The following is a 12020-nucleotide window of genomic DNA, read 5'->3' as shown; positions in this document are numbered from 1 at the left end:
GCCGTAAACAAAAAAAGCACTCCGATTTAAGTTTTTTTTTTTTTTTTTTTTTTTAAATATTAAACGTAAGGAAATTTATCAAAAAATGGTCAGATCCTATGTTTTTAAGCATGCTCTTTCGGAAAAAAATACTTTTGAAATTTTGGAAACGACCCCATTACGCACACAAAACTTGACGACCGTCCCAATTTCCGAATTATCGCAAAAGCAAAGTAATTAGCGAAAATTGAAAGTAATTTTAAAAGCCTTGCCTGAATTAATTACAATTATTTTATTTGTTAACAAACATAAGATGGCAAAAGTTAAAAATTTCAAATCATTGAGATAATATTTCCGATCATTTCCCAACAATTAAAATCACGCGATACACGTAGACGACAGCCTATTACGATTTATCATTCATATTGTTGTATTAATATAGCCATTTTTATTCGCACAAAAAAAGCCCCTCTTGGAGTGATTGGCGCTAAGCTTAAACCAACGCCTGTTTACATTTCGGTTCACATTTATTCCAAATTCTATCTAGAACGTAGCAATACTTCTTGAGATATAGCACTCGTAATGAAAAAAAAAGAGCGTTCGATTGCACCCGCCTCCTTTTCAACTATTAACATCAAAATAGAATCAGCTCTTGTACTCTCTAAGGGCTATTTGTCAATAAATTTTTGTTTGATTCCGTTCATTATTTCTTGAGATATAGCACTCACAAGTGACGAAAAAAAGTTCTATAGCTCAGTCCTCGTTTGAGCTATTGACACTAAAATTGAATCATTACCTGTACCTGTTAGGGGCAACATATGGACTAAATTTTGTTTTATTTCGCCAGTTGCTCACTGATGAATAGCAAGCACGCATAACTTAGGAAACGTTCCACTGTTCCACCCCCCTTGGAGGAATTCGCGTCAAAAATTAATGGGGACAAAGTTCACATAGGGGCACATATGTGTACCATATTTCGTTCGACTTCATGCGGTAGTTTTTGCTGTAGAGCGGCCACAAAAAAAAAAAAAACAAAAAAAAAAAAAAAACGGTCACACATACAGGGCACACGGACACACACAGATAGACAGACGCTTTCCAAAAATGGTCGAAATGGACTCAGCGCACCTCAAAACGTTCGAATCCGGTCAAAATTCGAAATTCGAAAATTTGCACGAAACCAATACTTTCTTCCATGCGTTAGGTAAGAATGTAAAAATAAAACGAGCTGATGTGTGGATCACATGACTTCCTTTTACTCCAATTTAATATCATTTCCTCATTATTGGCAATTTTAATGTGATTCAATTGTTTACTCTCTAAATATCACCAACAGCGGCCAAATTGAAACCAAATTCAAAATTTAAAATTAAAAAAAAAAAGATCGCCAAATTTGTTGCTAAGTTGGAGACAAAACTTGGCGACCAAAAGACTGGCGATATATCCCCAAGTGTCTGACAAATTATAACACCACTTGAGTTTAAATCGAAATTAACAATGATTTCCCCCCAAAAAGGGGCAAAAAACCCCCTTAAGAGCACCTGAATGCAACCAAAAGAGAAGGTGCACAACTAGGTCCCACTACGAGTCTTTGTACCAAAGTTCAACTTTCTAGGACATTCCGTTCTTGAGTTATACGAGATACGCACATACATACGTACATACAGACGTCACGAGAAAATTCGTTGTAATTAACTCGGGGTCTCGTCAAAATGGATGTTTCGGGTGTCTGTAGGTTTCTAGGCGTGTATTCACGTGTGGTCGGGTCGAAAAAAAAAACTCAACATTCATTCGGGGGTGAGAAAAATGGAAATTAAGGCCGATTTTTGAGTGAAAATTTTTTCGCGAATACAATACTTCCTTTTTTGTAAAAGGAAGTAAAATGGAATGAAAAGATAAGCAGAAAAAAAGCAAAAGCGTGATCATAAAGTATTAGGTTTTAAACGAGCTTTATTCCAGTTTACACTCGAGTATTAATAGTTTTCTGCACTTCGTTTTTTTGAATTTCAAGTCTTGTTTTTCTATCTGGACACAAAGAAGCGAAAATAATATCAAACTGGCATTTGTTCTTCAAACTAAGAATCAAAACTCATTTCAAATTGAAGAAACTTGAGAAATTGCAATTCAAAATGTCCAACTCAAACGAGATTAATGTGATTCATTCAATTTTGACGTCTCATAAGACATTGATGAATCGTTCGGCATTTCTCAAAGGCCCATCACTTAATTTAAGCTGAAAACAAAATTTTTATTATTTGTTTCTATTTTGCACACGCCTTATGATTAGGAATTTAAATTCGAAATATCGTGTTTGAAGTCTTTATTGCTTTTAAAACCTAACTAATTGTTAGTACCAATCCATCAGTCGCAAAATCCGGGAGTATTTTGAGTGAAGCAAGAAGGGAGAGGTTCACTGTTTTTATTATTAATCGTTTGTGAAGGCAGAAAAACATCTTGAAATTTCAATGGAGTATTTTGAATTCCAAGTAGGGCAGTGAGAGTGTTTAAATGCAGGGCTGCGGAGTCGGAAGGAAAATGGCCGATTCCGACCCCGACTCCGACTCCTGGATTTTGAAACGCCGGACTCCGACTCCAACTCCGACTCCGTATTTATTTTATATTTTTAATTTTATTTTTTCAACTCCCTCTCTCCCTTCAGGGGAACTGGAGAAACCTCTAAAAAGAGATTTAAATATTAATTCCTTTTTATGAAAATTTCGCATTTTGTTTTTTATTCTAAACCTAAGACGCATACAACGTTAGAAATTCAATTTAAAAATCAAATTTTCCAATAGTTACGAGTTAAAAAGTGAGATGACTTAAAAATCCCTTTTAAAAAATTTGATAAGGATTATCTGTAATTTGCCCCCCCCCCCCCTTTAATGTTTAACAAATTGATATTGATCAAATCGTGTGCTTTCAATTTTTGAAAGCTGTAACTTGAGAGAAAAAAAGCTTTTTTTTCTAAATCCCAGTTCTTGAGAGGGCGTGGTTGCCCCGGGTGACACCCATCTGGTAGATGACACCACAAGTTAATTTCAGAGTTTATAAAAAAAATATAAATATTTTAATTCTGAAAATTTTCGCGAATATATTTTAAATTATATTTCATCAATAAAATTTCAACGAAAATAGGGCACATATGCGTCAGGAGCTAATTTTACACAAAACGCGGCGGTATACAAATTTGCACGAATAGCTTTTACTATACCTATATTTCTTCTTCGCTAAATTTTTAATTTAAATTTTATTGGCTGCTTTAAAATTAACCTTAATATGAAGATTTTAAGATTAACTGCTATTATTGAGTGTTGTAATCAAGAAATCATTTACACTTATTTTGTTCCATACTTTTTAGTGAGAACCAAGCTTATAGAAAGGGTCTTAAAAAAGAAAAAAAAAACATGAGATTATTTCATCGGATCTTTTGGATTCGTGCTTTCGCGGCATAACTTTTTTGAATTTGCCGATCACCCTTAAACGTTTTAACCTTAGCTACGGGCCTCGACTTACTAATTTGTTACATTTCTTTTACTATTTTATAACTGAGATCGAACAAAACACTGTATTTCTATTTTTATTTGAAAGTGATTCATTGAAAATGTTAGGCAACAAAATCGTTTGCTGACAGTTGCTATTAGTTAAGTTCAAAAGCAAGCAAACTAGGGGACGGCTACAGAAAGTTCAATAAGCACTCAAGCTAGCTGATTGCCATAACGGCTGTTATTGTATCACATTATAGTATCTTTTTATACATGTAATCGAACCAATTGGTAGTCAGTTTTAAAAAATGCAAGAAGAATCAGTGAAAAGGAAAGAAAATAAGAAGCCTGGAGTCGGAGTCGGCATGTTTTTGAACAACTCCGACTCCGACTCCTTTACCCCAAAATCTATCCGACTCCGACTCTTCGACTCCGACTCCACAGCCCTGTTTAAATGTAGTAAATTGAAAATTTTCAACTTGCCCAAATTTTAGAAAATAGCTATTTATTTCCTTTTTAAATGTTTTGATTATTGTATCGTAGGGTAAAGTGAAAATTGCTGAATATTTTTTTAATATTTTTTTGCAACTTCAAATAGCTAGACATGTCAAAACGTGTCAAATGATTAGGACAACATGGTGTCCAAATTTCTAGAATTTCAAAATACATTTTGATCACTCATAAGTATTTTATTTTATAACTAATGGTACCCGCACGGCTTTGACAGTAGTAGAAAAATAAAAGGTCATTTGGTTCGCCTATATAATAATGGATGAACTTCTCGCCAATTTGCTACGTTAAATTGCCCGCCCACGTTATGGGCCCACATTATGATAATTTACTCGTCCGTGTTATGATAATTTAATCTTCCATTTTATGATAATTCAATTGGTGCTACGAACTAATTTTATACCAAATTTCATGAAAATCGGCCGATTGGTCAAAGCGCTATACACGTAACAGAGATCCAGACACAGAGACTTTCAGCTTTATTATTAGTAAAGATAATAGGCGACATCATATAACAAAGTAAGAGTGTTTGTTAAACTGTTATACAGTTTTTGTCAATGAAAACTTAGTTAAAAGAATCAAATGCAACAAAGAACTACCAAGTGAAATGAGACAATTCATGTTTTGAGTCAGACTTCAGCATTAACTGTCGTGAAGCAATACGTGAACAGATAAAGTCATCTCACGATTTCTGTCAAAAAACAACTTCTAGCGCTTCATTTTCCAGCGACCCGTGTCTTTCCACAGCATGTGATTGTGAAATTTTGATAAAATGATAGTTGGATTCATCTCTGTCGTGAACTTAGTTAGTCGTGTCTCTTAGTTTAGTGTACTTCTTTGCCTTGTTTCTGGCAGATCTGACATAGAGCGCACTGCCAAATCTATCGTATCGAAGCATTCCACAACATTCTATTACGTTCTGAGAGAACCTTAAACATTTATTTTGTCCACTAGGTTCTGCTTCTGCTCTGGCCTTTATCACCGGTATAACAGATCAAACAGCTCACATTGTGTAGCCGATAGTCCATCACTATGACTAGAAGAAATTTCTCCAGGTGAGCAGTATAGGAATTATTGCGAATGAACCATAACAATTTTCTACTTGAATTTCAGGTAAAGATAGTCAGACGATTTCTGCTTATCCTGTGGACATTTAAGGCAAACCACATTAGAGCATAAACGTTAGTATAAAATGTAACAAGCTTTTTCAAGTTCTCGGGCGGTTCTATGTTAGTTACAGAACCGAAGGATTTCATTGGATGTAGCTTCTCTTTTTCAAAGGAGCTTACGACTTAATTTTTTTCTTCTTTTTAATAATGACTACGATCTCAGCTTATTATTACTCTTAAGTATGGTTTAGTTTATTTTATATTATACTGTATTAATTCTGACAATATAAGAAGGAATTTACAGAAAGAATTTATATCAAGGACTTGGATAAAAACAAATATGGAAATTATATCCGGAGTACAGTCAGGAATTGAATTCGTCCCCTCATGTATATTAAACTAATCATTTACACCGTTCAACCTCGCTCCTCGCCGTGACGCTGAAATCAAAGTCAAGTGGATTCCGGCGTTGCCATTCAGGACGTCAATTTACCTCGGGCGCGCATGCGCAGAATAATCAAGTTTTCCCCTCGGCGAGAAGCAACGCCGACAATCGGAATGTTCGCTCTTAGAAAACCAAGGCTTTAGCTGTATTATCCATCGTGAGTAACTCAGGCAGTGAGGGTTTTGCATTTGAAATCACTTTAACATCGTGAAATGGCTTCGTCCGTGTGTGCATCGCTTTTTGACAGCTAATGTCCACGCTCAAGTCACAGTGTGAATTCTCTAGTTTGACTTGGTAACTGGTCGTGGTATGTGAGTGTGTTAGTTTTATGAAAATATAACTTAATTTTTCCCCTAAAATATTATTTATTTGCTCCTTATTCATGTAAAACATCCCATGTAAACACCTCCATGATAGAATTTTCCCGATTTTTCGCATTCAAACTTATTAATCAAGAACTGATAAAGATAAAGTAATAAAATTTGGAGCATATCTTTTTCAAACAGTTTACTTTAATTTTATTCGGCAAAATTTGGAAAAAAAAAATAATTCAAAAAATGTCGTTTCAAAAAAAAAAGAGTATCTTCGAATTTTTCAAAATCTTTCTTCAAACATTTTCTATTTTTTATTGAATTAATATTTTTATAATCTTCGAACAAAAATTAAAACTTTGATATTTGTGCATAATACATCGCCAGCTAATTCAATTTCATAAGAGGACTGCAGTTTCGTGCTTATTAGCACTCATCAGCCCGGCATAGAATTAGCACAGACCAGAAATTCTATATTAGCTACCAGTTTGTTTGACACTCTTGGTTTCCTCAAGAGGTTTTCCACCTCCAGCTCATTCACTTCTTATGCCGGGCCGATAAGTGCTAATAAGCACGAAACTGCAATCCTCGGATGGAATTGAAGGAGCTGGCGGTGTATTTCATGTATTTTTGCCTTAGCCCTGGCTATAGGGCGGTAACTTACCGAAAATTTGTGCATAATGTTTTGAAAAAAATTTGAAAATTGACCAAGAATATTTTGAGTTTTACTAATTTAAAGCAACCCCATTAAAAAAATAAATAAATAAAAATTAAAAAATGTACATTTATGTTATGATTTTGCTTATTGAATAGATGTTGAATCAGTGCAAAAAATCTCAAAAATATAAACTATGTAATATTTTTTTTTCAAAATGTGTCCCGGACCTCCTTAAAAAAAAAAAAAAAACACCACCTTATTGTGCAATTTACTTAACATAGAAAAACATACAACTGAACTTTATTAGAATAGTGGGTCATTTCAAGACTATGAACGCCACTTAAAATGGTAGTGCCTTTCATCAGGAATTTTTTTAAAACTTTTCATAAACTCCCAACAAGAGTCCTTCATTATGTTGTATAGCAGAAACACGATAGCTCTTAATTTCAGGCCATTTTTTTGTTATCTTGAAAACTTTCCCTAACGGCAATGATAATCTTCTTCATTAATTAAATACAAAATACAAATCAGTTAAATTCAAAAGAAATGGTGGAACCAAATGTTACAATCAAATTTTTCCAAATCATCCCATACCGTATCGTGAAATTGAACCATATAACAGCTAGCTTAATGCCTAGCTACAAATTAATAAAATAGTAAATCCAAAATACTACTGGTTATTGCATTTAATATTCTCATAACATGGGCTTAGGTTTTAGTAGAAATAACGGTATTTGGAAGTATTTCTATGGTAATTCAAGTGTAGAAATTATCTTTCGACTTCCTTATCAAAGTCTTCCTATAGCAAAACAGACCCTTACTGGTAAAAGATTATTGTGGTAATCTAAGCTCATGCAACCTTTTTGCTTCAACTACTGTTCTTACGTGAGATGAAAGTTTACCTGTGTCGTCTCTAAAACTAGGGACAAAAAGCAGAAAATGAAATACTTGTAAGATGTATGTATTGTGCAAAAGTCACTTTGATCTTAGTATGATCAGAGCACAGTAAAAATAAATTCGATTTCAGGTCAAGTTTAAGGAGCTAACTTGCAAACGTTAACGCATCATTGAGGAAATAAATTTTGCGAAATGCATTTCCTGCACAATTATTACATAAAAACAGAAACAAATAATACTTACAGAATTCTGTTGACGTTTGAGTAGCTATGCTCTCGCAATTCGGAATGTAATTCCTTTCACACACAGAAACATTAGAGTTTTCATTCGGCAATGCAGAAAAATTTGCGGCCGATTTCGTGTCCAAACTGGGCCTTGATGGTAGGGAGGATTTAGTGTCATCAGACTGGACGTCAACATCATCATCCTGGAGAGAGGTCTGGACGGAGGAGTCCTTCGTATCAACCGGAGATAAACTGGAGTGGCAACATCTCGGAAAAGAGGAACTTGGAGATGTGCTAGAAGTGTGTGTCCAAGGTCTTGAGACGCTGTTCCACTCTAGTCGTTCAATTCCTGAAACGTGAGCGAATCCGAAATTGTTACATAAAGTTTTAGAGGGGAAAAATACACAAAGGAAAAAATATTATTTATCCCCCCCCCCCCAAAAAAAAAGAAAAAAAGAAAGACGCCATGTAGAGAAACCTAAACTCCATGCTCCTTCCCACTTATTGTTCCAATCCAGAGTGCTGCAAGCGCTGACTGAAATACGTATATATATATTGTGGTAAAGTGTAGTGGCAGCACTTAGAGATGAAAACTAGTTCGAACACGAGCGTAAGCTCTTTGTAAGCGAGTATTTCGCTACGTAGAGAATACACGTTTTGGTTTAATCACCAGTGTAAATATGTAGATAGTCTTCTATAAAAATGTTAGTTTTCTTCGAGTCGCTTTAATTTAAAGTCTAGAATTATTGATCTACCTCCGAACCCGGAATTGAAACTTAGATTAGAACAAGAACTAACACTTTTTCGAACAAGCCATAAATGAAGCTCAATTTCTTAAGCTGGATAGATAGAAATTGAAAATTAAGATTCAACTGCGATTCTTTATTTTCAGCAGATTTACTTACTTTTTTTTTCATTTACATCAGTACGTCATTTGATTATTATATTGCAACGAATTTATAAAAATCATTCTTGTAACTGAATAAGCTCACAAAGTATCAAGGTTGAACATTTTGCAACTCAGACAAGTGAGGCACAAGTACGAATTAATTTAGAAAGAAATAAAAAATACCATTTGACAACAGAAATTTGAAATCCTAATACTACAAGCTTAGTAACATTCGACTAAAATCCAACAAAAGTAAGTTTCGGATCGAAAAAAGAAATGAATATATTTTTACACTTCTTTTTGTTAGGAATGATAAATTATCCCACCAAGTCCAAATAAAAGTAATATAGCTAATCTCAATGATCAATAAAAATATAATACTAAAGATGGCTGAATTCGAGTTATAACATGAAAAACACAATTAGCACTCACAACCCATGATTCAAAAGGATAAAATAAGATGTTTTATAGGTATTTTGCTTCGTCGACGAAAAAAGTTACTTTCAGCAACTGTTATTCAACGAGCTTCGTTACAACAGAACTAAAATGCATTTAAAACTTACAGCAATGGTTGCATTAAAAGTTTGAGTATCCATACATTTTAGTTTAAAAGTTCATTACAATTTTTATGAACGGAAGCACTCACAGTCCCGAAAATATTCAATAACATTAAAAAAGAACACTTTTAAGTGCCTGTTTCAAAAGTATTTTCATGGCAGAGAACGTTTGTTAATGAAACAAACCTTAATTTTCTATGTATAAAATATGTTTTCGTCCAACTAATATCACTATTAAAAGGATCATTACAAGTTTGTTTAAATTAAAACTTATATTGATCACGTTCAAAGCAAACGTGTTCAATTTAAAGTACAACATAGTGCAAATAGCAGGAGCATTTTGTTCTTAAGTACAAAGCAATTGCAAAATAATCGTTTAAACATCCTTCAACTACGAAGAGTAATGGACGGGAAAACTTTGAACAATTAACTGTAATGACATTTTAAGAATCATGTGCAGTTTGAAGTTACAAAATCGTTTAAAATAGTATTATCAAGCGAAAATTAGTTCTCATGATAGGGACAAAATGTAGATTCTTTTTTCCACTTAAAAATTAATTTCAGGACAAATGAGAATGTGTAATAACGAGAAAAAGGAGGCTAAGGTCGAAAAAACAATGCATACTTCCTATGCGTAACTGATTGTTAATTATTAAATCTATATGAAGTACTGATTTCCCAAGCAAATATTTGTACTTTATTTCCTTTATGTAGCTTTATTCTGTTTACTGTTGCCGCTTTGCTTTTCATTCATTTCACTACCATCATTTTTTTTTGTATTCACTTATTTTTTTGTTACTTTCTTGGAAAAGCATTCAGTTTCTTCTTATGTCATTTGCTTGACTTATTTGTAAATTTTTTAAGTGAGGAAATAAACTTTCTTATGTGTGGCCCAAATTGCAAAAAATATTGTAATTTGAGCTGTAATAAAGTTGGCTTTCATTATACGGTTTCACTCAAAGGCAAGCGTTTTACTTCATGTCATTATCATTCTTTTTTTAAATTAAAAATCACAGGTTATTCAACTTAGTTTGAAGGTTTGAAGATACTACACAACAGAGTTCTATAGTCCCTTTTGCGATTTAAGTATAAAGCAAGAACATATTTTGAAAACTTAAGACTGTGTTCATTGATTTTACTTTGACTTGACTTATCTTTTCTCATTCGATTGTCGTTTGGTACGATGTTGTGATACCATTGGTAGATAGCGACTCACAAGGCAAATTGATTTATATTTTTATTTATTTATTTATTTATTTTATATTATGATTTTTTTTTACTAATGATACATTTTTCACATCTAAGTAATTCTTTTTTTCCCCTCGTTTTATTAATTAGTTTCTTTTTTCTTCTATGCAGAAGATAAATTCTTTCGCATCTTGATGTTGTCTCTTTCTTGGAAATGTTATTTACGGGAGTTATTGCAGAGCAGAGGTTCTCAATAAAGGTGCCGAAGAGAGAAGCGAGTTGTGCTGCGATATATCCAAGGTATGTACATGCATAAAAATGTTGGACGAACTAGGGTACCGTAATTTTCTATAAGTGCCGCGTTATGCATTTTCGGAAGTTTAAGTGAAAGCATTTGTGCATATTACAAGTAAATATAAACTGATTTTTAGTCTTTTAAAATCTTTTTTTTCTTCTTTGCTGCTTTATTTTATTCATTTCTTATTTTGCTTTTGTTTTCTTCGTAATTATCTTTATTGTATTTTAGTATACAATAAAGACAATCATAAGTAATTTTATTATTTTGGCAATTTTATTCTTTTTGGAAGCGTTATTTTCTTCCTTTTCATCTATTACATTTATGCAAACACTATGCAGAGGAAGTGCATGTAGAATCATTTGAGCGTATTTTTATTATCCCTCGATTCCTCTAATAGCCTCAAGCTCTTTTAATGACTTATTTTTATGCTTTAGACTTAATGAGAATAACTCAGTGAACTTTTTAAATCATTCAACCAGTGCTTCTGTACGCAGTCTAGTAGTTCACTATTCAATAATTTCACAAATAATAGCAACGAATAGTGTCTTCAGACCTTTTCATTAAATGCCCTTCTACAGGAGCACATGTGAACAAATGAAGATATTTTTTTTAAATACCATATATAAATATTTTTAAAAAAATCTCAAAAAACCCTTGTCACAAAAAGAAGATTATTCAATCATGGGGACATTTTTACGCTGATAAATTAATAATATGTTTTAAAATAAAAAAAATCGAAAAAAATATTTACATGTGCACCCCCCCCCCCTTCCTCTACATAATTTAAAATGCTTCGTAGTGTACAAGGATGTGAGGTGGTGTCCTCATCTGATTATTTTTCAGGAGTAACTAAAGGATATATAATATAGACAGAAAGAAGTAGTTGTTCTCATTTTACCTTTCTCGACGGAAATGAGCAAGTGCTGCAGCGCAGCTGTCAATTGGTCATCATTTATCATGACGTCGGGCTCGATGGTCCGCATCCAATCCATGGCGAATGCGAATTCCTGGTCATTTATCTGAACTGGCGTTGAACTTGGATTCACCAGACACTGGAGACTCCCTTGACAGTTTTCAGTCTGGTTTCGCCCAGTTGCCAAAAATAGAAGTTGACAGGAATACGCTGGATTCCGGTCTTTAAGCTTGAAGATGATGGCCTATGATGAAAAGAAATTTGCGTAAGTATTTGAACTAAATAAAAAATGTTAGAATGTTGGTTGATTTATCATCTGTAACGAGAAAACAGTAATTCTGTTAATGGACTAAATTATTTATCGTTTTGAACTTTGTGGAGGCAATTTTTAAAATTAAAAAAAAATTGATTAATGAAAATAAAGAAAGAAGAGTAGAAGAATTCCAGTGAAATGATCATAACTTCATGCGGAGATTTAAAGTTTTATTGCACTAACGCAATTTCTGTTCCAATTTATAGAAAAAAAAGAAGAAAATAAACAAATAAATAAAGTAAAATGC

The 12020-nt window shown here is 33.3% G+C and overlaps 1 protein-coding gene and 1 long non-coding RNA gene across 2 annotated transcripts in view; both read right to left on the bottom strand.

The window, feature by feature from the left end:
* Nucleotides 1-11539, bottom strand: part of LOC129216648 (puratrophin-1-like) — a 249267-nt gene extending 237728 nt beyond the window's left edge. Inside the window, exons 1-2 of the mRNA XM_054850865.1 lie at nt 11446-11539; nt 7635-7964 (exon numbers count right to left, since the gene is read on the bottom strand). Coding sequence (XP_054706840.1) covers nt 7635-7964; nt 11446-11539 — 424 coding nt within the window. The remainder of the gene's footprint in view (nt 1-7634; nt 7965-11445) is intronic.
* Nucleotides 11540-11567: 28 nt separating this feature from the next.
* Nucleotides 11568-12020, bottom strand: part of LOC129216134 (uncharacterized) — a 136064-nt gene continuing 135611 nt past the window's right edge. The window contains exon 3 of the long non-coding RNA XR_008580172.1: nt 11568-11704. This is a non-coding gene — a long non-coding RNA (uncharacterized LOC129216134). The remainder of the gene's footprint in view (nt 11705-12020) is intronic.

The sequence above is a fragment of the Uloborus diversus genome, chromosome 2 (genome assembly GCF_026930045.1).
Source record: "Uloborus diversus isolate 005 chromosome 2, Udiv.v.3.1, whole genome shotgun sequence".
In the NCBI taxonomy this organism is placed as follows: Eukaryota; Metazoa; Arthropoda; class Arachnida; order Araneae; family Uloboridae; genus Uloborus; species Uloborus diversus.
The sequence above is the reverse complement of the archived record's forward strand: the minus strand, read 5'-3'. Positions and strand labels throughout refer to the sequence as shown.